This window comes from Triturus cristatus, chromosome 11 (genome assembly GCF_964204655.1).
Source record: "Triturus cristatus chromosome 11, aTriCri1.1, whole genome shotgun sequence".
NCBI classification, from domain to species: Eukaryota; Metazoa; Chordata; class Amphibia; order Caudata; family Salamandridae; genus Triturus; species Triturus cristatus.
The window spans coordinates 413,605,735-413,632,772 of NC_140594.1; the positions used below are offsets into that span (position 1 = coordinate 413,605,735).

General features: G+C 45.3%; 1 protein-coding gene across 2 annotated transcripts in view; it reads left to right on the forward strand.

Annotated features, from left to right (window-relative positions):
- The window catches only part of GCK (glucokinase), a 292,542-nt gene that overhangs the window by 212,508 nt on the left and 52,996 nt on the right, over nucleotides 1-27,038 (forward strand). For both annotated transcript variants that reach the window (XM_085636115.1, XM_085636116.1), the window contains exons 3-4: nucleotides 23,862-24,016; nucleotides 25,386-25,505. In XM_085636115.1, coding sequence (XP_085492241.1) covers nucleotides 23,862-24,016; nucleotides 25,386-25,505 — 275 coding nt within the window. The remainder of the gene's footprint in view (nucleotides 1-23,861; nucleotides 24,017-25,385; nucleotides 25,506-27,038) is intronic.

The window sequence follows — 27,038 nt, forward strand, 5'->3', positions numbered from 1 at the left end:
GAAGGTTCTGTCAAGAAACTTCAAGATTTCTTCAGAATAAATTTTGTTAACAACTTTGATGACAGGCCACCTAGAAAAAGTGTCAATGAGTGCTATAACATATTTCTTCTCCAAGCCAACTGGACCCATAATGTCAATAGCAATAGTGTGCCAAGGTTTGTTGGGAATAAAAGACTCACCTAATTTTGGTCTCAGAGTGACTAAGGATTTATCAGAATTACAGCAAGGTAAACATTCACGAACAACTCTCTCAATTAAAACATCAATGCCAGGCCACCAACACCATTGATTGACCCTCTGCTTATTTTTAACGATGCCACTGTGCTTCTCATGACAAAGTTTAACAATTTTCATTCTCATTGAAAGAGGAGGAATAACTTTGTCACCCCTGAAAATAGAACCATTGGTAACAGAATGTTCATGGCTGATTTCCCAAAAGCCTTTGAAAGCCTTAGGAAGTTTGTTTTTGCAAGGCCAACCATTATTTATAAGAACGGTCAGTTTTTGTAAAATAGAATCAAGTTTATAACTATTTGACCATTCCTTCTCATCAAGGTTGGATAAGCCTTGATTGTGAATCAAAGCAACTTGTTCAATGTCCAAGTCAGAAGCGGCACACTCATGCATCTGGATAGGTAATCTAGACAGGAAATCTGCAATGACATTCTTTTTGCCAGGAACATACACAATCTGGTAAATGTAATCTGGTAACCGCAAAGACAATCTAGAGATTCTAGCTGAAGCATTCAAAATTCCTTCTGTAGTAAGTAACTTGACTAATGGTTTGTGATCAGTACGTATCACACAGGACTTTCCCCAAATAAAAGATCAAAAATGGTCCAAAGCCCAAGCACATGCAAGGGTCTCTTTTTCAATGACAGAAACATTTTCTTCAGAAGGAGATAAGGCACGGGAAGCATTACCAACAATATTCCCTTTGCCATCAGCTCTTTTTTGAGATAACACACCACCCAAACCCTTGTTGCTGGCGTCCACAGTAACGACATTATCGAAATCAGGATCGAATCCCTTTAGAGCAGGGGCTTCTACAATGGCACGTTTGATGTTGTCAAATTCAGATTGACACTCTGTGCTCCACAAGAACTTGACTTTATTCTTGAGAAGTTGCCTAATGTGGAACATTTTTGAAGAAAATGTTTCCACAAATCTGGAATAAAATTCAGCAAGTCCCAGAAAGGACCGTATTTCTTCCTTGCTCTTGGGGTTGGGTGCATCACGAATTGCATCAATTAAAGAGGGTTTGGGAGAAATACCTTCTTTACTGATAGTGTGACCTAAGTATGTGATAGATTTGACGGCAAACTTGCACTTGGAATGCTCAACAGTTAACCCTTTGGACTCCAGGATGGTAAGGACTTCATTCAAAATGTTGTCATGTTCATTCCTGTCAGCACCAAAAACAAGAATATCGTCTTGGAAACATCTGACGTTTTTGATTTGGCCAAATAAATGGTACATTAACCTCTGAAAAATAGCAGCCGCAGAAGCTAAGCCAAAAAGGAGTATCTTATATTGGAAACAACCGAAAGGGGTGATAAAGGCTGTCAACTGTTTGCTCTCATCTGCAAGAGAAATCTGATGATAAGCAGCAGAAAGATCTATTGAAGAAAACCACTCTGAATTTTTCACCAAGGACAACATTGCATACATTTTTGGAAGAGGAAATGTATCTACTACAATATTATTGTTTAGATACCTAAGATCAATACACAATCTCAATTTGCCGTTATTATGTCTAGCTACTACAATCGGAGAAATCCATTCTACGGATTCAGTGGGTTCAATGATGTCAGCTTTAACCAATTTATCCAGCTCTTTTTCAACATCATCCCTGAGGAGAACAGGAATTTGTCTGACTTTGTGTATTTTTGGGCAAGCATCAGACTTCAATACAATGCGATGCTCAAAATCATTAAGATTCCCTACGCTTCCATTAAATACTTTGGGAAACTTCTCTAACATTTCCTTGCAAAGCAAATCATCCTCATTAAGCACCATGACAGGATCTGGACTGTTAGGGTTGAGAATTATATCTAATTTACCCTGGTCCTTCCAGCCTAAAACTGAAGGTCCTTTCTTGGCAACATATAGTTTGCTGGTGGTCTGTCTATTCTTGAATTTAAAGACTAAGGACCTGTACCCAACCATATCTTTCTTCTCTCCAGAGAACCCTACTGGTTGAATATCAGGTTCGAGAAGTTTATCGCCCAAACGTGCAACAAAAAGAGATTTCCATGTTTCTTCATCAATAATAGTATATGGCGATCCAGAATCAGCATAAATTTGTACTGAAATCCCTCCGATAAACATGGTACGCAAAGGTTTTTTTAAGGTTCTATTATTACTGTCATAGATATTCCAAATAAATAACTCATTCGGATTCAGATTTTGAGAATTACTGGAATCATTGATGACAAGTTTCTTAATACTACCTTCACAATCACTCAAATCACAATCACCCTCATCCAGACACTTGACTTTCTTTTTGCTTTTCCTTTTACAAGCTTTGGTAAAGTGACCCACAATATCGCAATTTGAACATCGTTGCCTTAAAGTAGGACATGTTTTACTGGATGCTAGATGCGAAGGACTATCGCAACGGTAACATCTAAAATTGGTATTGTGATTATACTCTTTTTTTTTTTGTGGTGTCATTTTTATATTTTACCGGATTATTTGTTTTGGAAGTAGACATTTTGGCTTTGATCTTGCTGACTACCTCTGCAGAGCTTTCCGCAATAGCGGCATCTTGTTTAAGCAACTTTGCACTGCGACTAGACATTTCAGCCTTTCTTACAATGCTTAAAATATCTTTTAACTCAGCATCTCCATTTATCCACAACCTATCTTGTACAGCTGGGTCATTATTGTGCATTACTAATTGGTCTCTGATAAATTGATCAACTAAATGATCAAACTTACAATCATCAGCAAGTTTTCTCAAAGCTGATACGTATTCGTCAATGGTTTCATTAGCTTCTTGTTTCCTGTGAAAGAATTTAAACCTCACAATTACAATACAAACTTTAGGTGCAAAGCAAGTGTCAAAATCATTCATTATAGCGTCAAATACATTGGCATCACCACCTCCTAATGCTTTGGTCGTTCCTTCATAAGCCTTTAACCCTCCTTGACCAACAGAATGTAATAGCAGTTTCTTTTTTCTCTCATGCGTCATTTTCCCATCTTCATCGATAGTGTCTATAAAGTTGAGAAAATAGGCTTTCCATTCTGACCACTTCATGCATGGATCAGATCCAGCAGGCCAGAACTCTTGAGGAGGCTGGATTGAATAACTTTGACTTGTCATCTTGAAAATCAGATAAGGTAAAAAAAAATAGAGAAAAGAAAAAACAAAAACTCAAATTATCCAATTTCAGAATAGTAGTAAAGGAGGTGTGCTCGTCACCGCGCTTAATTAAAATAAAATCTCGTAAGGTGCAACTAAATAAGTGTGCGCATCACTGTAAGATCGAAGGTAAGATGGTGCACAGGAAAATGACAGAAGCAAACACAAGGTGTGTGTATCACCGTAGAGAATTATACTATTAGATGCGCAATAACAATTAAAAGGGTTTGCGCATCACCGTTAGCATTAGCAATAGAAATATGTTTATGGTAGGATATTTGCAGGCAGGATGCGCAAGTAATTAGGTGTGCGCATCACCGCGTATGTTAAATACAATTATAACCAGATTATTGTTGTAAAATTCTTGTATACGGGATGCACGAGTAAATTGGTGCGCGCATCACCGCGTATTCTAAATAGAATGAAAATCAGCTGTGTAACGAGGAAATGCGTTGAGCGTTGGTGCCCGACAAGATGGCGGCACGTATAGGTTACAGAACGTGACCTCAGGCGTCACTGCGTGAAGACGTACCAAGGTATGGCAGCAAGGAAGGCGAACTCTGCTGAGTGTTCTGAAGAACAAGACGCGAAAGGTAAGAGCGCTCGTGGACAGACGGTTGAATGTTTTGAATTTCAACAAAGGTAGAGAAGAGAGATAAAGTGAATTAAATCATTTAACAGGCAAATACGACCTGTAGTATAATGTTCAGCACATCACCGAGGACAGAAAATCCAATGAAGTAAACTGCTGCTTCCCGATCGCTGAAGTCCGCCTTCCGATCGCTGGGTTCTGCAGTCGTATCTTGGTACAGCAGAAAGCACGGCAAAGCGAATATTAAAGCGTAGGTTCTTCCTGTGTTCCGCTCGTCGCCAATTGTAAAGATGGGCGGAGACAGGAATTGAAGATTAGTTGTGTTTATTTTCAGCAGAGAAAGGCCTCTGCACTCTTCTCCACGCAGCATCCACAACTCCACGCTCTAGAACATACATTGATGTGGAGGAGTGGAGCGAGAACAAAATGTGAAGCGCGAGACAGAACAATGTAAGAAGCGCGAGGCATACAAAATATACGAAACATACATTAAAACATAACACTCCCTTATTTGCAGACATTGGGAGTACTTAGATACAGGCTCATTTGAGGTAGTGAGTCCTATCAAAAAAACTAACATCGACAGACCTCTGAACAAGGTGGTCAGTTCACTAGGCAGACATCTCCACCACCACTAGGCTCCCTACTGTCATTATTTGACACCTTTGTAACAGGTTAAATGCAGGGAATGGTCATCATGTTCCCAGGACATGCCCCAGCACAGTTTTCCTTCATACATGATAACTGTTTCTTCATATTTCCATGGCTCACGGAGGGCTAGTAGAGTGCCATTGTCCCTTACTAATGCATCACTATAGCACACTATGTTGTCACAAGTTCTGTCTTTGCTCATATATATAGATTACAATTGAGATGTGCAGAATTTTCAGATTTAAAACATACCCTTGAGTGAGGAAAGCTAGATTACAAAGATGACACCCACTGGTTCTGGGGCACGTGGCCGCAGGTGTTCCTGTTCTTCTTTTTTAGCAGATCTAAATACAAACATGCTCCTAGGGGCGCATGTGCAGGGCACCGTCTTTGCTGCAGACCACCTCTCCCAGTAACCATGTCAACAAATGCTGACCCTTCACCCATGCCTCTGCATACTGCACAGATTCAGCGCTGAGCTTTGCCCTTCAGGCTTCCCAGCCAGCCCAGTTGATTTTCATCTCCCTGATTGATGGTCCTCACTGAGAAGTTTAGTCTTGTCTTCTGAGAAGGCTTTATAAGCCAATCAGCCTGCACGTCACATGATGAGCAAAACGTGGGAGACGTGGCAACGCGCATGTGGCGTCGCGCACCAGCGGACAGCAGGGCACTGGACCGATGTCACAAATGCTGGACAATCCCACAGATACAGGAATGACTGAGCACTGTACCTGCATATGATCTTAACCCTTGGGAGTGCCTCGCGGCATACATTTTTATCATGTTTATGCCATTGGTCATATTGCACTTGCATTCTAGAATGTTTGGCGGATTTTCTGTGGTATTAGTGATTTCGGAGGGCTGATCCTTACACTATCCATGCAGTGTGGGGAAAGATGTAGTCTAGTGGCTGAGCTACGGACTTTAGGACAAGGGTCACCTCGTTCTAACCTTGGTTTAAGCACGTGATTCATTCTTGTTATTCTGGATAGAACATGTATTCTTCCTGTGCCTAAAATGTTAAAATAGGAATAATGAATTGAAGTGTGACTTTTTCCACAGTTGATTTATTGTCTCTTAACACTGACGCCCCCTCGCCCTCCTCGGTTATTGTCCAGCACTCCTTTGATGCTTTGAGTCCCTCCTAATTCCAAGCTGTGTAAATCTCAATAAATATACAAATTCTCCTGCCAAACCAATCCTAGGCACGTAATGCAAGTTGGCTGGATTCAAGCGTGGAGATGCCAACGGCCAAAGAAACTCTGAATCTGTATAGTGCACCCGCATCTAAATCCAACCATCACAAGTTTAGTCCCCAAAATGGGGAATAACTATGTGGATCCAGAAATACTAGCTGAAAATCTGCATGTTTCATTGATTCCAGTAACTATGCTCCAACCAGGGTGGGTTTTGGTCTGATGGTGGGGAAGACTTCTCTGGTGTGTGAAGTTATGGTCTTGCTTGAAGGAGTGTTATCTGGTCCCCCTGTGTGTTGGAAGGTGGAAGGGGTGTCTGGGCTGCACCTGTGTCTGCAGCCGCTCTTCAGCGACATGTTTACTGCAAGTAGAGCCACAACGAATAAAACGGGATCTGATGTTTCCAAACGCAGTAATTTCAGGTCCAGAAACACTGGGACACTTGTGATTGTCCCGGAGGGATACCGCTTAGTCATCTTGTAAGGAAGTAATCAGCAGGCAGCCAAAGGAATGGTACAAGAAGACAACATCATACTTGTAACAAAGTTTGAATCTACTTGCACAAACCAGATGCCATACCACAACAGGATCACACTCATAACATTCAGCCTCTCTGATAACACACACAAACCCAGGATGGGCAATCTAAGATCTCCATGCAAGCACAACCACATGGCCCATTATCCAGAGAGGAAGTTCTCAATGGAAGGACCCATTGATTGCTTCAGAGGATGGTTAGAAGATCCACCTTCATCCCTTTGAGCCACTTGTGACTGAGACTACCCACCAAATGCAGACTCATGAAACATGAACAAAAGATTAGTTCAACTACAAACAACCCGTGACTGGGTCTCAGAGTGTTGAGGGATCTAGGGTATACGTTCTTTGGAATGAATGGAGGAAAGAAATTCACTTGTGCGCTAATTCTCAGTGCAGTCACCTGCTTTGGTTTGGCCCAGAGCAAAACAATAGGGTTGTTCTTCAACCCGTGGACCAATACTGTGCCTTAATAACATCAGTTTTCTTTTGGGATGTGCACATCCCAACATACATCATCCAGGCAGACCCCAAACACCTCTTTCACTTGTTCCCAGTCTAATAGTGGGGTTCACGCAAAGGCTAGAAAAGGTATTGGCGGTGTCATGTTCTATATTACCTTGTAACATGAACCCTGAATCAGTGGACAGACACACAGATAAACGTTCAAGAAAAGCATGCTGGACCTCAGATCCTATAACATAGCGCCCAGAAATTGAACTCCTCACAACACACAAGCTGAGTAAATGCATCAACACAGGTAAACAGAGGACTACAAAATGAGCAATGACTAAAGATGCCAATTCTAGTGGTCAAACCGGCCACAAGCAGATGCTGTAGCTTTACCCACTAATGATAGCCCCCTGGGCTGGCTAAGGCAATCTAGCCATTTAGGTCACTCTCAGCCTTTTAAAATATTATCTTCAATAGCCCCATCAACTTTGATTGTTGAGTCATCGTCCAAACAGAAGCATATAGTTACAGAAACACAGGTAAACAATAGCATGACAGAACAGGAAAATGGATCAGGGGTGACAAGTTAGCTAAATACAGTGACAGAGACAAATAGAAATTATAGAAATCGAAAGAAAACAAATGAGAGGCAAATTGAGGGGGAGAAATGAAAGAAAATTCTGTATTGCCGAAAATGAAAGATGGGGATGAGATGGGGAATTGCAAAAATATCTGAAAGATAGATAGGAGAGAACCAAGGAAAAAGCAAGAAGGCATATAAATAGAAAATCAATGATAAGAGAAGAGAAGCAAGGGAAGAAAGGGAAGCAAGAAAGAAAGGGCAAAGGAAAAGAGGAAGATGAATAAAGGAAAAGTTAAAAAGAAATAGCAAGAACGAAAAGAAGACAGAAACAAGTTAGACAAAAAAACAAAATGAGATAAAAATTGAAGAAAGGACAAAAAAGAAGCAAAGAGAGGAAATAAAAATAAAGGGAAGACAAAATAATCTAAGACTGAGAAGAAAGGAAGAGTATAGTAAGAAAGAGTGAGATGAAAGAACTAGAGAAGAAAAACAGTGCTAATGAAGAACGCGAGAAGAAATAAGGAACAAAATAGTGAGAAGATTGGAAGAGTAAGAAAGAAATAGAAAAAGTGAGAAGAGCATCAAGAGTGAGAAGAAAGGAGAAGTGCGAAGAAATAAAGTGAGATGAAAGAAAAAATAAATGAAAGTGAGAAGAGCAAGAAAAAATAAAAAGTGAAACTCAACAACAGATGACTAAAGAGTGAGTGAGAAGGAACAAGGAGACATGGGGAAAACAAAGTAAAGATAAACAGTGAAAGAACATAAACGGAACAAATTGAGAGAAAGAAAAAATGAAGGTTGAGGTGAGAAAGACGTGTAGATTGATTAAAAAAAGAGGTATATGGAAATAAATAAAGGGAGGGCAAGAGATGAAAAGAAACAGCGAGATGTTTTGAATAAAATGCTTCATTGAAGTAAAGAAGAAATAAAGCAATAGAAAAGGAAGTAAAAAGGAAGAAAGTAGGGGAAGATGCAAAGACAGAGAATGACACACGGAAAGTATATTAAAGATGGAAGAAAAAGAGAAAGAAAGAGGAAAATGAATGCAACAAAGAAAAAAAGATGGAATGAGGAAAGGTAAAATATAGAGGTGGGAAGATGAGTGAGACACTACCATGATAGATTGGCAAAAAACATGTTGGTGCAAATATAAAGAAGAGAAGGGGTGGTATGGGGAAAATGATGTAATAGTAAAAAGGGAACGGGAAATAAATGAGATGTACAAGATGAAAAGGAGGTTGGAGAAAAATGTTGGAGTGATGAATTAAGGGAAAAGAGATGCTCATAGGAGAACAAGGAGCCCAAAATGGGTAAAGTAACTCTTGCCGGCAGATTAGGACAGGGTGATAGCAGAACATAGCGCCAGGAGACTCCGTCAGGAGTGACAGTCGCGCTATATAAATCTTTCTTTTCATTTCATTTCATTTCATAAAATACAGTTTGAATACCCTGTGAAGATTATGGTGAAACCTGAAGTTTCACAGTTCCCGTCTCCAGGCATAAACCCATTTCAGAATGCTATATGGGATCACTTTGTGCCGATGTGTCCAATGGGCCAAAGTTCCCGTCCAAAAGTATTTTCTTTTTGGCTGTGCGTAGTACCAGTAGGCTCCAGTACATTCTGGTACCAGTAGATGGTGGGACTAGAAGCTTTTGGGCAAGCCCGCCAGGCAGTATAGACCAGTAATAGTACATATTGGTATTGCATGCAGAATTAGAGTGAGTTGTCTTATTAAACTTTGGCCATGCTACGTCGTAGTCTTAGTGTCTTAACTTGTGTATTTCATGACTTCAGAGTTGTTATTCTCTAGCCGGTCTTGTCACCCTTGTCAACCTTAACTTCTCCATAAATTGAGTTTTTTAATGAATTTCTTTGGTTTTTACAGATTTCCAGTTTTTATAGAGGTTGAGGTGAACATTATCTGAAATTGTTTTGAATATATACTGTTGTTTGTACACATTTACTTTAACATTCTATATAGTGTTTGCAACCATAGTCATATATCGTTTAGAAGCCATCACACACTATTGTTATGGGTTTTAATCGAACTGTATATTTTTATTTTGCTGCGTTCTGGTTGATGTTTCCAACAGTGGAGTGTCTTTCATTTTTAACTTGGACCCTTCAGGTCAAAGGCTTTGTCTATGTGTTTCCTTTGATGTTTGCACATATTGGATTGCGCTTGAACTTTGAACCTACATGTTGGGTGCATCCAAGGGGGCAGTATTTGGGAGCATCTGCCGTGCCCAAGGGTAGGTCGAGGTGTGTCATGCCCACCCCATCCTGCCCATGGTTTGGGTTGGATATTTGTAAGTACCCCACAGCTTGCAAAAGGGCGGGGGTGCCATATGAGTCCGCATACCACCACCACAGTGGCCTTTTGGTATTTGCCAAATTAATACTGTGGCGGATGTTGGTTTTCTGAGCCTTCTTCTGCCTCCTGGGGGAAAGGGGCATCTTTAATCGGTCTGTGAGTTTTTAATTCTGTGATACGGGGGCAAACATTTGTCCCTATTATTAAATATGGAGCATGTTAGGCTACTCACAAAATTGAGGTTAGAAGCTTCAAAGTTGGGCTGAAATTGCTGGAGTTAAGATACAAAGAACACAGCTTTCTGCAGCTCTTAATTACCTGGCAGGATCATGCCCCAAGTGCGACGACACATAGCCGCAGACTTAGATGTGTCACACGCATAGTAGTAAAGCCAGGAAAATCTCACAAATTCAAGCGAAAATTTGAAAGGTTCTGTCTGTGTTAGATTTTCCATCTTTTTGGCCAACAACCAGTGCGTGGTGTGGACAAAGAAGAGGCATGTCGGGAGTCCTCTGAAACACTATTAACTCCTTCCTTCACGTCAGGAGCTTTGTATCGATCTCTACGTTGAGAACTGCACCAGTGAATTGAGGATTCTGGATTGGAGCCAACACTGGCCGGTACAATTTATGCGAGCCTTCAGGGCTTCAGAAAGACCGAGACCCTCAACATGAATTGGCCGGATGAAGTTGCTGGGATACTGTGGGCCCAGAATCGCCAATTCCGGACGTTATCCCTACAGCTACATCCAGTTATTATACATTGTTGTACTTGGAATGGGAAATAACCATACAGTCACTGGGGATAAAACAGTGCACGTATGGAGTACAGGGCGGGCATCTGTGGTGAGGGGAGGCTGTGGCCTGGGTGAGGGGGCATAGCCCGCTCCGCCATAGCGCAATAGGGGTTGGGGGTCTGCCCGCATCCCTTCACTTATTCATTTCTTTATTACTTAGCATAAAAGTGTTTGCATGTCAATGATAGCGGAACTCGCTCCTTCTCCCCTTCACTGAAGCATCTATATATGATTTAGAGGAATATGACGGTAATATGGTGGAAAGGGTTGACAAAGATTAAAACACTGGGCCTCATTTACAAGAGGCCTGCGCCACCGGAGCATCACTATGTCAGTCATATCTATGAGGCAACGCAACGCCACCCTGCGTGGCTTTGCATGGCCTCATAGATAGGGACTAAGGCAATGCAGCGCAAAGTGCTGCGTTGACTTACTCTGCGTCAAGGAGGCATTCCATGGGTATTGTGGTGGCTGTTCCCGCGCAACACCCATGGATTTTGACGCTGCTCCAGATTTACAAACTCACATAAACCTGGGGCACCGCCAAAACCTCAAGCTTCCCCAAAGGAGGTGTAACAAGGAGAAATGTTTTAATTTCTCCTCATTTTTTCCTCTTTCCAAGTGTGTTGCATTCTGCAGCACACATAGAAGGAGGATAATGCCTCTGTTGATTGTTTTGTGTGCAGGAGAATGTCCCTTCCTGCACAAAAACAATCCTTCCTACAGCGTAGACACCCTTGCACCATGGTACAAAGTTGCCTGCATTGGCGCAATGCAGCAAAAACGGCACCAGTGCAGTGAGAAAGGACATGAATGTGCCATATATCATAAATACGACACATTCATGCCCTTTCTTATTGACGGAGGGCAGCGCAGCAAAGTGACTTACTGTGCTGCCCTGCCTCATAAACGTGTAAATGAGGCCCAGAGTCCCACTGTGGTATTGCGTTATTTCACTCCAATGAGACATATAAGATGTTAAGTTCGTTATGGAGTTTAGAATAGGCATTGCTGGATGTGCTGTGGAAGCATCAAAGCAGTGAACGTTTACTGCAATTCACCTTCTGAGTTTTGGGATATAAACCTAATCTTACATGCTGTGCTGTATGTACGGAGCCTTGTGTGTGCTGGTCGGTAGGTCAGGGGGAGAAGTATAGACCTTATCCATGCTTCCAAGACTAAAGATACAGGGGCATATTTATGGAACAGTGGCGCAGCGCAGCATGTCACCTTGCTGCGCTGCACTGCATCACTGGGAAAGGGCAGGAATGTGCTGTATTTAAGGCATACGGCGCATTCCTACTTTTCCCCTTGCGCTGGCGCCCTTTCGACAGTCTCGCACCAATGCAGACCCCCTTGCACTATGATGCAAGGGGGCCTGCATTGCATGCAGGATTGTTTTTGTGCAGGAAGGGGCACCTTCCTGCACAAAAACCTATCCTGAGAGGATTTTTCCTCTTTCTATGTGTGCTGCAGGATGCAAGGAAAGAGGAAGTAAAGAGGAGAATTAAAGATATTTCTCCTTGTTATACCTCGCCTGGGGAGACGTATCTTTTTGGCACATTCTCAAGTTTACCAGTCCTTGTAAATCTGGGAATGCGTAAAAAAAAATGACCGTTGGGTGGAAACACCCACGCAATGCTCATGGAACACTTACCCAGGGCAGAGTAACGCAATGCAGCGATTTGTGCTGCGTTTTGTTTCTCCAGATTTTAGGAGCCACGCAAAGTGGCTTTGCGTGGCTTCACAAATCTGACTTAAGGTTTGTGTCGCTCTTGCACCTCGTTGCCTGATGCAAGTGCAACGCAAACCGAGTCATAAATATGGCCCACTATGCCTTCCTTCTTAGGCAAATCTGCCGAAATGTAAGCAATGCTTTCAAATTTAAGAGAGTGAGAATGAGAATTTGAATCATGTCAAAAACAGATTATCATTAATCATTGAAAAAGATCTACAAAGATTTCTCAGGGAGTAGGTATGACTTATTCCTGACTCATCAGGAGTTAGGTGCGCCCACGCATGATGAAAAGCCTTTTGAATCAACCCCCTTATGATTCCATGGATTAAGAAAGAAAGATGGAGTCAGCTAAAATATTTACATGTTGAAATGAAATGTTATTTCCGAGGAGAAAGATGACTGATGAAAACGGTATGTTTTAGGGTATTGAATACTTTCTCTTCCATACATACACTTCCCTTTCCCGTCGGCAGGGAAGAATAAACATACGTCCTCTGTGTGACAGCTAACCCTGAGAGGAGTAATCCCCTTTGGCATAGGGGCTAAAAAAGATGTGAGGTGTCCTCCTCAATTCTATGCATCAGCAGGGTAACTAAAGAACAACACTGCCACATGGTGGTGACAGAAGCAATTGTTGTTGCAATGCAAGACTTCAAAGCTGATATAAAGATTATTCGAATATTTGAAACAGAGGCCTGTTAGAAACCATTTGGAATCACGGCTTATAAATTTTATACCGGGCAAACTCTAGTCCATACGAGAAGCCTTCAGGAATATATGCTAACATTTGTTTTTTCAAATAGATTGGCTGCTAGCCGTGGAAGATTGCGTTCTCGAAAAGAACATATTCAATTCAGCGAATAGCAAAACACATGTAATGGTGTGGGGCCCTAGGCCCCCATGCACTATAAGTAATCACACGGACACAGTATCTTATTTGGTGGAACTGGCCCAGGGCACGTGCGCCCGGCCCCTTTTATTGTCAGGGTCACATGTCCTGTGACGCCTGTGGTGGATGTGTGTGGTTAGGGTGTAAGCCAGCCCTCGGGATTGGCTGGTAACATAACCACTAGAACAGTGACCAGCAGGTCACTACATCCCTCCCAAAATGTATTCAAACCGGAACAACAAAGTCCAACCTGTGGGAGAGGATAAAACAATAATAGAAACTTCCACTGAGTCTGTTCAGCTGCGTGCAGAAACAAGACGATGGTACAACTGCAGCTAGGATCACCAGTTCTGCTTGGCACAGTTCAGTGCTGTCCAGCGGGTCTGGTCCTCCTTGGACTCAAAACGTGGAAGTTGACACTAATGTCTCTCTATGTACAGTTCTCTGTGACGGTGCAGGAGGAGTGATAGTGAATCTGGTAGATGTCACGTTTTCACCAATCAGATCTGGTTGTTGTTGCATCTTCACAAAGGCAGCAGTGCTTCTAGCTACAGAATGGTGGAGTAGTTACAAACATTCCTCTCTCACCAGGAGGGCTATCTCACGGGTGTTCCCCTCTCACGTGAATTACCGGTGGCCCTCTTCACCAGGCTTCCACTGGATTGGGTATACTTTGCCGTGTCACTCCAATACCACCCTCTAGGTTCATGGAGGAAGTGCTACAAGTCCCACCAACAAGTCCCTCGCTCCACCTGGAGGGTAGTTGTTTCTTGATAGGATTACTCCTGCCACCACAAGATCTTTGTCTTCCTGGGTTGTGCAGAAGAGCGGCTGTAGAGTCATCTTTCATGGCAGTACCCGGTCTCACTGGTGTCCCTGAGGCCTTTGCCCCTGGGTCGCAAGGGTCTGGTGTGGAGTGGTCAGATCCTCTTCTTCAAGATGTCCAAGCAGTCTCACCGTCCAGTCTCCCGTGCGACCCCAAAGGTGGATGTCACCAATGGTCCAGCTTGCTCGCCTCTGCTGTCACCAGGTTTGCTTGGCGTTACGAAGACTCCTGGATAGCTAGCTTCTCATGGTGACAGCAATGTCTCCAAGGTACTGTGCTCCACTCCAGAAGTTCTTGTACTTAGTCGTCTTCTTTACCTTTTGGTGTGCAAGTTGTCTGATCACACACTCCTCTCTTCTTTTCTCTTCTTCTTAAAATTTTTGTCTGCAGTGGCGTCTTGCCACACAACTTCCTCTTTCTGGTTCTTTCACTTTGTGGCGCGGTCTTGTCCCATCAGGTCTTGCACTGCTTCCCTGACCAGGTCTCTCCATGTAAAGTGCATTTCACACGGGTCTCCCTGGCCCTGTCCTACCCCTAGGACAATGCATTCTCTTCGTTTGGTGACCAGACTTGTCATTGCGACCTTCTTCCTTTCACGACTCTTCCTTGGTCTTCATTCTTTGATTTCAGGTTTTTCTTCTCTGACCTCTTTGGTCATCTTCACGGACCTCTCCTCAGTCATCTTGTCAGACCGCTCCTCGGTCATCTTCTCTGTGACCTTCTGGCAGGTCAAATTCTCCATGACCTTCTGGCAGGTCATCTTCTCCGTGACCTTTCTGGCAGGTCATCTTCTCCGTAACCTCCGGCAGGTCATCTTCTCCTTGACCTTTGGCAAGTCATCTTCTCGCCGACCTGTGGCAGGTCATATTCTCACCGACCTCTGGCAGGTCATCTTCTCACCAACCTCTGCTAGGTCATCTCCTTGCCGACCTCTGGTAGGTACTCTTCTTCCTGACCTCTGGCAGGTCATCTTCTCTCTCTAACCTTGCTGGTCCTCTTCACTGACTTCTCGCTCTCAGGCTCCAGCCCTTACCATCAGTGTCTAGGGTATGATCTTCGGTGCTGTTCTATCCTTGCGCTCTCCTTTCTTCATCGGATGGTACTCCTCCTTTGGGGGGCTTGCGCACATTACTCCTTCCACTTGTGGTGGCGTCCTTTTGCCACCGGACGCACCTGCTGCACGCTTACATTAGTCTTGGCTAGTTTGAGCTTCTCTCTCCAGGGAACACAGTCCGTTCTTAGCTGCCTCTCTGCACACAGCAGTTCAGGGCCACAATGTTCCTGTTCATGCTACCCCAGGGCTATCCTTGCTGCTGCAGTGACCACTTATGGCCACTAGGTCTTACTGCATTCTCCTCACCAGCCATGACAGCCTTTGTCCTCACAGTTCCTTTCAGTGCTCGCTGATCGATGATGTAGTCCTTCCTCCCCCCCATAGCAAGACAGAGTCTTGAGGGTGGCTGCAATTTCAGTCTCTGTGTATTCTTTTCCTCGAGCATTTTCCTTTCACCCTGTCCCTTCCACAGACTTTTTATTTGTTTTCTGGCACTGTTCCTGAATGGAGCCACTAGGTGGCAGTACTGCACTCTTTCCAGCACAGGACACTCGGCAGGGACAGCAGTGTGTCTCTTTCGACCTGCTGCATGGTAAATTTAATCTCTTTTATTTCTTTTTTTAGCCGCTTATAAGTTGTCCTTGTGGGCCCTTTTGCAGTACTGGCGCGTCCTCTTTGACCACCCTTCCTGCAGTAGCAGCAGGCCAGGTGGAACACTTCTCCCCATTCTCTCACCCGCTGGCAGCCCCCTTCCTTAGCTATTCATCTCACTGAGGTGCTGGTGTATCCAGTGCAGTGCCTGTAGCAGCCTCAGCCAATTCTCTCCCACTGCTGGTCGCACCTGGCCTTCCTGAATCCAGGTAGGCGGGGCACCATCTCCTCCAGCCGCTACCCCATCACACGCGGCAGGAGACTCCCAGTCTGATAGCAGCACCTCCACTGCACGGTAAGCTTTTAACTTTGGGGCTGTGCAGGAGTACAAAATGCATGTTCGGTGTGTAAGGAGGGACACCACTTCAACCTCCTGACTTCTAAGTTTATTTCTCGGCAGTGCCGCGCCTCATTCTTCCCTTCTTTAGGCTAGGCCCCTCACTTAGGCAGCCACATTCTCTCACAGTTATGGGCCGCGTGGAGCCTCGCCTTGGGCTCGCGCTGCCCCGTCCAGCTCAGCGCCGCACCCCTGCAGCACAACCACCAGGCCTTACAATACCCGCATCGCTGAGCGGCCGACCGCTGCTCTCAGCCTCTTCATTCACTCCCGTCCCTCCGCAGCAAACTCTCTCAGCACGAGCAGAGGCATCCGCAGAAATTTTTCCAGGGGGGGGGGGACAAAATGCTAACTCATTACCACCCTGAACCCTAAAATTACCCCTGGCACACCAAAACTCATCACCACGCTGAACCCTAAAATTACCCCTGGCACCCCAAAACCCATTCTCGCCCTGAACCCTAAAATTACCCCTGGCACACCAAAACTCATCACCACGCTGAACCCTAATATAGCACTAATTCGGAAGATAAGCATATCTGACGAATTTTTTATAAGAAACGTATGTTCAGCCTGCTATTACTTCCTGCTGAGCAGTCAGTTTCTGGGTAGATGCACTCCAACAGCTGCCTGGGGGTGCTAAAACGTTCTAAAAGTGCTGTTTGCGGAATTCTGATTATGTTTGCCAAAAGTAAAACACCTGACAATGACTAGAAAGCGCTCACTATGGAGGCATACACTTTCAAACAAGAGAGAGCTGGTATGTTATGTGCTGATTTTTTTTCTTTATTTCATAAGTATTGTTTAAGATGTATTCGCTTTGGAAAATATAAAACCTTGTAAATTATTCCTCTCGTTGCGCACTTACAGTGAGGTCTATTGATTGACGGCTTCTTTGTCAACCCAAAGCCATCACAATGGAGTCCTCTGAAATGTTACATAAGCCAAAAGACTAAAAGTGTAGGAGTCACATGTCATCCATACTGGTAGGCAGTATAGTTTAAGAGTGCTTGGTGTGGAGAAGCCCAAACTCAGAGTCGAAAAAGAAACTGCATAGTTGGGAGTACTCTTTAATAATAAGAATCGATTTCTAGCCAAATTAATCCTTTTTGCAACATTAATCAATGTTCTAATAATGTATTATTTGCAATGTGTATGCAGTTCTGGGATGAAAGTTAATAGCTCACTATTCTATATTAGGCCTTTAAGTTATAAATTGCAAGTTACAAAAGGAGGTTTCTTTTGAAAGCAGTAACCTGCTGATCTGTACATACGCAAACGCACTCTGTAATCACTTGGTACACGTTCTTTGCAGCAGGCATATTAACCCTCTGCACTAACTTCACATAAGTCAAAACCTCAACTATGCAAAATGCTGATCTCTCTTGGACCATAATTAATCACAGGAGTTATTGTGACATTTATGTGAGCCTGGTAATTGCCGGGGGAAAGAAACGCTGCAGCAGGTGCTTCAAAAGCGTAATAAACGTTCAAGCACGGCGCCCCCAGGAAGGTGGCACGGTGGCACCGGTCGCACCGCCCTAAAGCCGGCCCTGGCGCTCCATGCTTCTTTAAGTTATAAATTGCAAGTAACAAAAGGAGGTTTCTTTTGAAAGCAGTAACCTGCTGATCTGTACATACATTCTGTAATCACTTGGTACACGTTCTTTGCAGAAGGCATATTAACCCTCTGCACTAACTTCACATAAGTCAAAACCTCAACTATGCAAAATGCTGATCTCTCTCGGACGATAATTAATCACATGAGTTATCTTGACATTTATGTGAGGCCTGGCAATTGCCGGGGGAAAGAAACGCTGCAGCAGGTGCTTCAAAAGCGTAATAAACGTTCAAGCACGGCGCCCCCAGGAAGGTGGCACGGTGGCACCGGTCGCACCGCCCTAAAGCCGGCCCTGGCGCTCCATGCTTCTTTAAGTTATAAATTGCAAGTAACAAAAGGAGGTTTCTTTTGAAAGCAGTAACCTGCTGATCTGTACATACATTCTGTAATCACTTGGTACACGTTCTTTGCAGAAGGCATATTAACCCTCTGCACTAACTTCACATAAGTCAAAACCTCAACTATGCAAAATGCTGATCTCTCTCGGACGATAATTAATCACATGAGTTATCTTGACATTTATGTGAGGCCTGGCAATTGCCGGGGGAAAGAAACGCTGCAGCAGGTGCTTCAAAAGCGTAATAAACGTTCAAGCACGTCGCCCCCAGGAAGGTGGCACCGGTCGCACCGCCCTAAAGCCGGCCCTGGCGCTCCATGCTTCTAACAGGTAAGAAAAACACGTGCATTTGAGTTTTAAATGTCCGATCCTGCAGCAAGCCAACACACTTCCAAGGCTCATACATGACAGTAACCCGATTCAAGGCCCCATTCTCCCGATTTTTTTTACAGAATCTCCCACTTTGCTCTCCTGAAATGGTGGCATGTTTGGGTAAGTAAGTACACCGTGACCCGGCCTCAATAAACACGGTGTCCGAATTCCCCTGTCCTTGCCCACTAACTGTAAATTTAATTAAAAAATAAACACTCACGTGCTCCGACCTCGAGTGGTCCGAGATGCCGGAATGCTAGTGTTCTTACCCGAAAGCGGAGACAGGGCGTTGGGCGGCAAAATGCTCCTGGGCTAGCCACAAACGCGAGGGAAGACGCACTGCCGTGCGAACGAGCGTGAGCGCCTATAAAATAATAAGCCAATCACCCTTCAGCTTCCACCCCAAAGCTGAAATGGTGATTGGCCCGATTTTTTTTGGTCCTGCCGCCCTGGCCTGCGCTGTCATTCAGTGCTTGTAGCCGAAAGTAGCGCATGGGCGCTTCAATATAATACGATCCAGTTCGCGGACCCCCTGGGAATGTGTCACGGACCCCTGGGGGTCCGCGGCCCACATGGCCCAAAGAGGGGTGCTCTGGGGGGGCAAGTGCCCCTCCTTGCCTCCCCCCCCCTGCGGACCCCATGAGCACGAGTTGTGTGGGGGCTGAAGCTGCCTGCAGCTTGCCTCAGGTCAGACCGGGGTCCTAGATCCAGACCAACACCACCTCCTCTCGCTGATGGTCCCCTCGCCTGGACCTGGTGCTTGACCACGGGGCAGCGTTCCTCTTCACGGGGGTGTGGAGGAGTGGGCAGCTGCTTCAGTCTTTTCGCTGCCCCATTTCCTACACTTAGAGTGCACCTTCTTCCTGATAGCTGATTGGGCCATACCCCTCCTCATGCCACTGAATGCGGGGGCGGGCTGGCGTCTCGGCAGTCCGGCCCCACTCTCTCTCTATTTGGGGTCTCACCACACCTTTGCTAGGGCCTTTCGCCCTCACCACTTTCTGCAGTCAGGTGCTGCTATGTGTTCACGGGCATATCAGGTGCGGGGTGGGCTCCCGATCACCTCCTTCTCCCCATGGACTTCTTCAATGCCCTGCGGGCAGTTAGGTGCTTCCTACGCCTGCTAGCAGGGGGTGCCCTTGACACGGGCTGCTCTCTCCCCCTCAACCATCACCAAGGCGGCTGCACATGCAGGCTCACCTGCTCGTCGCCAATGTAATGGTGTCGGGCCCTAGGCCCCCATGCCCTATTAGTAATCACACGGACACAGTATCTTAGTTGGTAGAACTGGCCCAGGGCACGTGCGCCCGGCCCCTTTTATTGTCAGGGTCACATGTCCTGTGACGCCTGTGGCGAATGGGTGTGGGGTGGGGTGTAAGTCTTCCCTTGGGGAGTGGCTGGTAACATAACCACTAGAAGAGTGACCAGCAGGTCACTTACTACACACGTGTATCTCACATCACGCAGCTTCAGGACCGGCTTCCTCAATGTAGAACAGGTTAAGCACAGGCAGGAGCACAGATGCCAACGTTCTAGAAGAGAAAAGTGGGAGATATTGAAAAAAAATCGAGGAATACGTTTCCCCCATTTATACCTACTGAAGCATAGGCTATTTCAGGCGGGAGGCACCCAAACCAAAGCCATTTTTTTGGCTTTAGAGTAAGTAGACACATTCGCTCAAAAACTCTCTCTCACACTCTCCGACAATTCTTCATTGTAGTTAGCCCTGATGTATACTCCGCAATTGCTCAGCAGGGGTTTTTGGAGGCAGCGGCCCTTCCTTCCCGCTCTGAGGTTGCAGGGGAGTGGAGTGGACATAACTGTTCGAGCTGAAGGTGTGGCCAGGCAGGGTTGGAGCCGGCCTGAGTGCTGTGCTGCTAGTGCTGTCGCATGAATCAAGCGGCCTGATCTCCCAGTGTCGGAGAGATTTGTATCCCCATTGCGGGTGTCTCCCCCCTCTAAGATTTCTGAGTGCTTCTTCCTAACGCAACAGCCAGACAGGCTTTTGCGATTCTGGGAGAAAAATCTTTACGTGGGGCCTTCTGGACGCTTCATTCATGTTTCCCATGTGTCATAAGCACTTGTTTCTAAATATTAAAAATAAATTGTACCCCAATGAAAGAGAAGGCATGGCATCGGGTGCTATCTAGTGGTGTTGCACTGCAAGCTGCCTCTTTATTAATGAAGACGATAGGCTTTTCTTCGAATGTATAGACATGTATAGACACATTTTGCTGAAGGAGGATTTGGACCTGAAAGGAGCAGACTTAAAGTATAATGCCCCTTGTGCCAGGCACCCCCTTGTAATGACCCTGAACCAGGCGTCACAAGCAGCTAGCTATAAGTTGAAAAGGTTTCTTATGGGAAGACAGCAACAGTGTATCTGGCAGCTCCAGCAGGTGGCGCCATCCGGCGCCCTGGCCATTGTTAACTGTCTCACCATGAAGGAACGCCGGCTTTGCTTAAGATTTTCCCCCAGAAGGGACCCTGAAAGGTGTGGGCCTGAGGCAAACAGCCCCAGCTCATGCCAGTGGCACCGCTGCAGCGACGCAGGGCTGGGCCTGCAGTACAGAGATGTCAGGCGAGTGCTTTAGAGTGTCACCATCAAAAGGCAGCGACACTGGGTTTGAGTTTGATGTTTACCTGCGTTTAGCATTAATTGCTTTGCTTAGACATTTTTCTAAAAAGCCGTCAAAGATTTTAGGAGGAATGAACTCCTGCCTGAATTGCAGGACAGCAAAATCAGCGGAGAAGATACGATCAATAGGTCAACAAGTGGCAGCTGCAGCTTGGTGCCTGATGTACAGCTCAGGGTGATTGGATCCCACCCAGCTCCATGGCCCTATAATCCCCAGGAGCCACCCCAGCCCAGCAGCAATAGAGAGAGAAACAGACAGAGGGAGAATGTCTCGCTCAATGCTCTCTCATCTGTGTGTCATTGTATAATGACCTCTTGGGCGTCACACACTTACCAATACCTATGATTCATGAATAAACCAACATCAATGCTTCTTGCAATTTGGATAAAAGGTAAACTTTGTTTCTGGAAACATAAATCTATAATTACTATTAAGGAGCCCTAGAAAGATCTCTTTCAACAACCAATTGAATGTTGTCACTGCCAAGGAACAGCGTGAGGCAAACTATCAGAGAGGCGTGCAGGTTTCAGGATCAGAACTGCTGCCCTGCACATACTGTATGGCATGGCTCCCATCCCAGACAAAGGAGGCCCTTTTAAATTGTCCTACTAGACCTATCACTGGTCCTCGACACAACCAACCATGGCAGGATAATTTGAACAATGAGCTCAGGTGCTAGGTTGGCTTCCCTAATTCAACAACAGCCAATACCAAGTGGCGAGGAGTGAGAACTCCACCGCAGACAAAGGAGCAATGCCTTGTGGGGATCTCCAGGGTTTAATTCTGGCCTTTGCCCTTTATAGTCTTTATAGGGAGATACAAAAGTGCAGTTTGTGAGTAACGAAAAGTAGTAAACTTACTCAAAAGTGTACATTGTGGAGAAGTGTGGTTCAATGGTTAGAGCGGCAGACCCTGATGCAGAGATCTGGCCCGGGACCAGGATTCAATTCCCGCCTCGGCGGGTCTTGGGCTCAATTTCCTCGGACCTGTTAATTCTTGCCTCGGTGCCTATTCTAATCATGGGTCCCACTATGCAACTCTGGGCAATAGCTTGCTTAATCTCCACAACAGCCCCAACAGCGCTGGGATGCCTGGCTTCACCTTGGGGGTGCCCAGGAGTGGACATTTCACAGGGAAAAGCCAGGAAGGGTTCCACAGCGGTAGGACTACAGCGCCAGGACACCCTAGGGTAACAGTGCGCTATACAAGTACAACACATTTACATTTACATTACTGCAAACATGCAGTCTGCGAATAGCATTTTGTAGTAAGTTTTGTAGGAGTACTACTGTAATTCTTCAAAACATACTCCAAAGTGAAGTCTGTGAATCAGGCCCTGACTTTTGGAAATGCACCAATCAAAGCACTTCTACATTCACTGAAAAGGCTTCTTAACTACTAAAGCATCATGGGTGGAATTCAAGAATTCACTTCAGACTTTTCTGCCTGTTCTACAGTGCCGTCCACTACAGCAATCCTCCTTGCCTGGCAGAATTCCTCCCCACCTCCAGTGCTTTAAGAGGCATCAGAAGTACAAATCCCCTTCATTCTGAAGTATACAATACAGGACAACATCTGGCCTATCACGATGCTTCACTAGTGCTGCTGTGGCCGCCGTGCACTCTTTACTCATTGACGGAAGTCGGTGCATAAACTAAACCCTTCTGAACCTACTGAAGGTGTTAGCCATGAGTTGCAGTGTTCTGATTTCCTGATTCCCGATGATTCGTCGTGCAGTTTGCCACAGTTAATTGTCCGCCCTACTTACTATTGTATGTTTTGGTTGAGTACTGCGTAAAGGGTCGTAATCCTGCACGATTCAGATGCCTTATATACAAGTCACATCGGTCACACCTCTAATTGACCAGTACAGTTGGAGCACAGTGCTTCACCGTCCTGGTACCTCAACACATGACGGTGTCCGTCCTTGCACTGCTTGTTTGTGGTGCAGGTGGTGATGTCGGTGATTGGTGATTTTGGATGTAGGTGGTGTACGTTGGGGAAGTTGTGTATGTGCTGCAGTGTGTAGGAGATGGTGTAAGGTGTTGTGGTAATATATGAAGTACAGATGAATGTGGTATAAGTGTAGGTGTTGTGTGGTGTGAGTAATGGTGGAGAGTGGTGAAGTATGAGGCAGTGTAGCTTGTGATGGTAACGGTTTGGCATGGACATTTCAGTGATGATGGGTGTTTAGGTATTGTGTTATGGTAATTTATTTGTAAAGTGCAACGATTACCCGGAGGTGTCTTGGCGCTATATTGGAGCAGGTGAAGTCAGACGGTTCAAATGGCAGTATATTGTTTAGGTGGTAATATAAGTGTAAAAAGGTTCAAAAGTGGATGTAGGAAGAGTGGATAAAAAGTGAATGTAGGGTCAAGTAGTAGTGTAGGTGATGTTGTTTGGTGTAGTTTCAGATGTTAAGGCTGGTGAGGTGAGTTGATGTGGTGGGTGGGGAAGTGTTGCTAGCAGCTTATCATCCCATGGTGTGGCACTAGAAGCCGTATAGAGTGAAGGTAAGAAAGGAAAATGCGTTTGGGGTGGGCGTAAAGTGTTTAATATGGTTGTTGCAGACTCAGATTATGAAGTTATGTATCCAGAGATATCCTGCCTACCCAAAATAGTCTTCATGCTTCACATCACTTCAGAGCGACACCAAACTCCTGAGGGGATTATGCATGTCTGTGCAGTTCTGGAGTGCTCTGCTCTGGTCTGCCCAGGAAAATTACACACGAGAAGGTAAGCAATGGCCCCATAAAGGCTGCTCCCATAATGGTGTACCACTAGACCTGTTGCCTCCGTTAACAATTCCTGGCCCCATTGCATTGAAGGTTCCACATCTTGCCCACAAGGAGATAAGCATGTGCATACTTTGACAATGCCTTTCTCTGTTCCCTGCTCTTGTAGAGGTAGGCGACTTCCTGGCCCTGGATTTGGGAGGTACCAACTTCCGAGTAATGTTGGTGAAAGTAGGAGAAGACCTGGAAGGGCAGTGGAAGGTGGAGACCAAGAACCAAATGTACAGCATCCCAGAGGATGCCATGACAGGCACAGCACAAATGGTAAGAGAGATTCACTCTGCAGTGGGCCTATGCAAAGTTTCTTTAAGATCACAAAACTGTTGTTGAAGAATCCAGCCAAGTGTTTGCCTTAGAGACCCCAGCCTTCCTTGGGTATGAGTTACTCACCTGCTACACTTGCTACAGTGTTATGGAGTCTCTAGCGGTTATTTACAGTTTGGCGGATACAAGAGATATGCCAAAAATTGCCAGACATTCAGTTTGCCCTATTCAGAGTGTATACATTGGTATACACTCTAAATGTAGCCTCGTCTGCCCTATTTAGAGTTAATACATGGTTATAAACCCTAAATAAGGTGGGTGGGACATCCGCCAAACTCTAACTAACCCCCTATCCGCCACGCTAATTAAAAGAGGAGACACTAGAAACATGAGTGAAATCATGAGCAAACCAAAAGTTGCTAGGGCGATTGCACAACCAATCCAAGGTAATGTTTCTAAACTTTCATTGAACGAACCAGTGACCGTGTTTGCATGAAGTCATGAAAAGTTATTGTTAGCAACAATGCCACATACCTCTGATGAACTTTGAGCAACTTCTGGCAGGATACCATGATATGTCCAAGTAGTGGTGTTCTCCAAAGGGCCTCACTATTATCTTAACATAATAGCACTGTCATTCAAGGAGAGTCTATCTGGCCTTCTCACCCTTGTGAAGGTAGGTGGCTTGAACATCTCATAGGGCCTCCTGGCTAACAACACAGAAGAATTCTGGCAAAGAGCCCTACCGTGGGGCCCGTTGGGCACTGCAGCGCCGGTCCAAGAAGGGGGCTGCCCTATGATGAAACATGACACCTATCGGGTGTGTGAGGGCCCTTGCTCCTATTGGAGCTCTCCCCTCCCTTTCTTCCTTCCCTTACCTGGCTTTCCATCCCTTACTGATCATCCCAATCACCTCCTTAGGAACTGCATGCCTTCTGATATACCTGTATTTCTCACAACCATTCAGAACAACCACAAAGCATTCTCTGCATATTTCTTCTCCACATGCTTAATTTGACTTACACAACGTTCACCTACATGCAGCCTTTGCATAGTAGTCAACATGCCAATAGGCGTGTCTTTATGTGTTTTGTACATATATAATTCAATAATTGTGTGAGGTAATAGATTGTCCAAAAGGAGTGATTGTGTGATGTCATGGGACTAATATGAACCAATCCCTTTGCAATGTCAGGACTCAGTCATAGCCAGTTTGTGCAATATTATGGGTCTCAAATAGCCCTTGATTGTGTGATTTGGTAGCCTACTCAGAGCTTGGTGTGGGGGGTATTTATTAGTTTCCACCATCTCTGGATCTCCCCATTGTGAACATATTAGGTTCTCACTGATGGATGGTTTCTATTCGCAGCTCTTTGATTACATTGCTGAGTGCATCTCTGACTACCTGGACAAACATAACATGAAGCACAAGAAACTGCCCCTTGGCTTTACTTTCTCCTTTCCAGTACGGCATGAGGATATTGATAAGGTAAGAGTGTCAGGGGTATGTTCTGGTATATGGATGCAGTACAAACATTGTAGGTACTGTAGGACTCATACACAGTGAGCAGAGGAAGAAACTGTGATCCTGCTCCCAGCTGTCAAGGTGATCAAAAGGTCTGACAAGTCTTTGCTTCATCCTACCCCGAAACACTATTGGGCCTTGATATCAAAGACACCTGGGTCCAAATTTGTTAAAGGTTTTTACTGACACAAATTGCAGCGATTGATCAAGTTTCATGTGAAAACAATATTTTGTGCTGAAAGATGACTCTTAGAGGCTGATTATGGGTGCGGCGGTCTTGAGATCGCCGTACCCGTGGTGGCGTTCTGACCACCACCAGTCCACTGCAACACTGCCGGCATCACCAGGGTCCTGAATCCCGTGGTGCAGGCGGTTTTCAGAGTGGGGAGGAATGGAGGCGGTGCTGAGCCCAGCACCGCCATCCATATTCCAACTTGCCCTTCTGTAAGCCTTTTTATGGCAAAGCTGGCGGAACGGCAAGGAGGGGGCTCAAAACAGGGACCTCGGACGTTGTTGCCCATTTTGTTATGTGACTGAGGGCACATATTGTGCAACCCCTGCCTTCACTGCCATTCGTGCACTGCGTGGCCAACACAACATGTTGCACGCCAGCAGTGTGTGCATGGCAGTGCAGGTGCTGCTGGGTTGCTGTATTAGCTTCAGGCTCACTCAGTGAGCCAAAGCATGCAGACAGCCAAGACTGCAGCTGGTACGCTGCCGGCCCTGCGGTCCAGTCGTAATGCAGCAGTCATAAGTCCACCAGCATTGCGGTCTTGTGCTGGATACGGCTTCGGTGGCCCAGCGGTCAGACCGCCAAAGTTGTAATAAGGCCCTTATACTGTTCCCAAACGTCTCTGGACAATCAATGGTAGTGTATGGAAGGGGGTGTGATTGGGGGTGGGCCAGCACTAAACCCCTAGGTTTTGGCACAAAGCAAAATCTACAAAAATAGCTTAAGCAGACTTTGCCCCTAGATTCTAATCCCATAAAGTAGCAGGCACAAAAAATGGGTTAAGTTGTATATCGCCCCATAGACCACATAAACCATAAATGTGTCCTTTACTTTAAAGCACACATCTTACATGTCTTACCTCTGTGCAGGTTTCTACACTTAGAAATTTGTACCGGAGGGTGTATTTTCAGTTAAAATTCTAGGCTAGACACTGCTGACTCAGCATTATGTTGCAGCTCCAGGTTTGGCGTCACACAGAACAGCCGGATATAGCAGGAGCGCCACCGCAGATGACTCTTAATTAAATCTGGTGCTGCACTATTTTCTGCTCTTCATGTAACACAGTGCAGCAATATTTCATGCAGTGCTCCGTTGTGTGAAAGACCGCAAATCTGGGAACTTGTTTCTAAGCCAGGTAGAGTGTATCTGAGGGATAAATGAGGAAAAGCCCAATAAAGCTAAACCATTTTGATGTGCTCCAAGCTCTACAACCATACATGTCGTACCAAACCCCCATCTTCGATCCAAGCTCATCTGCTGCCTGC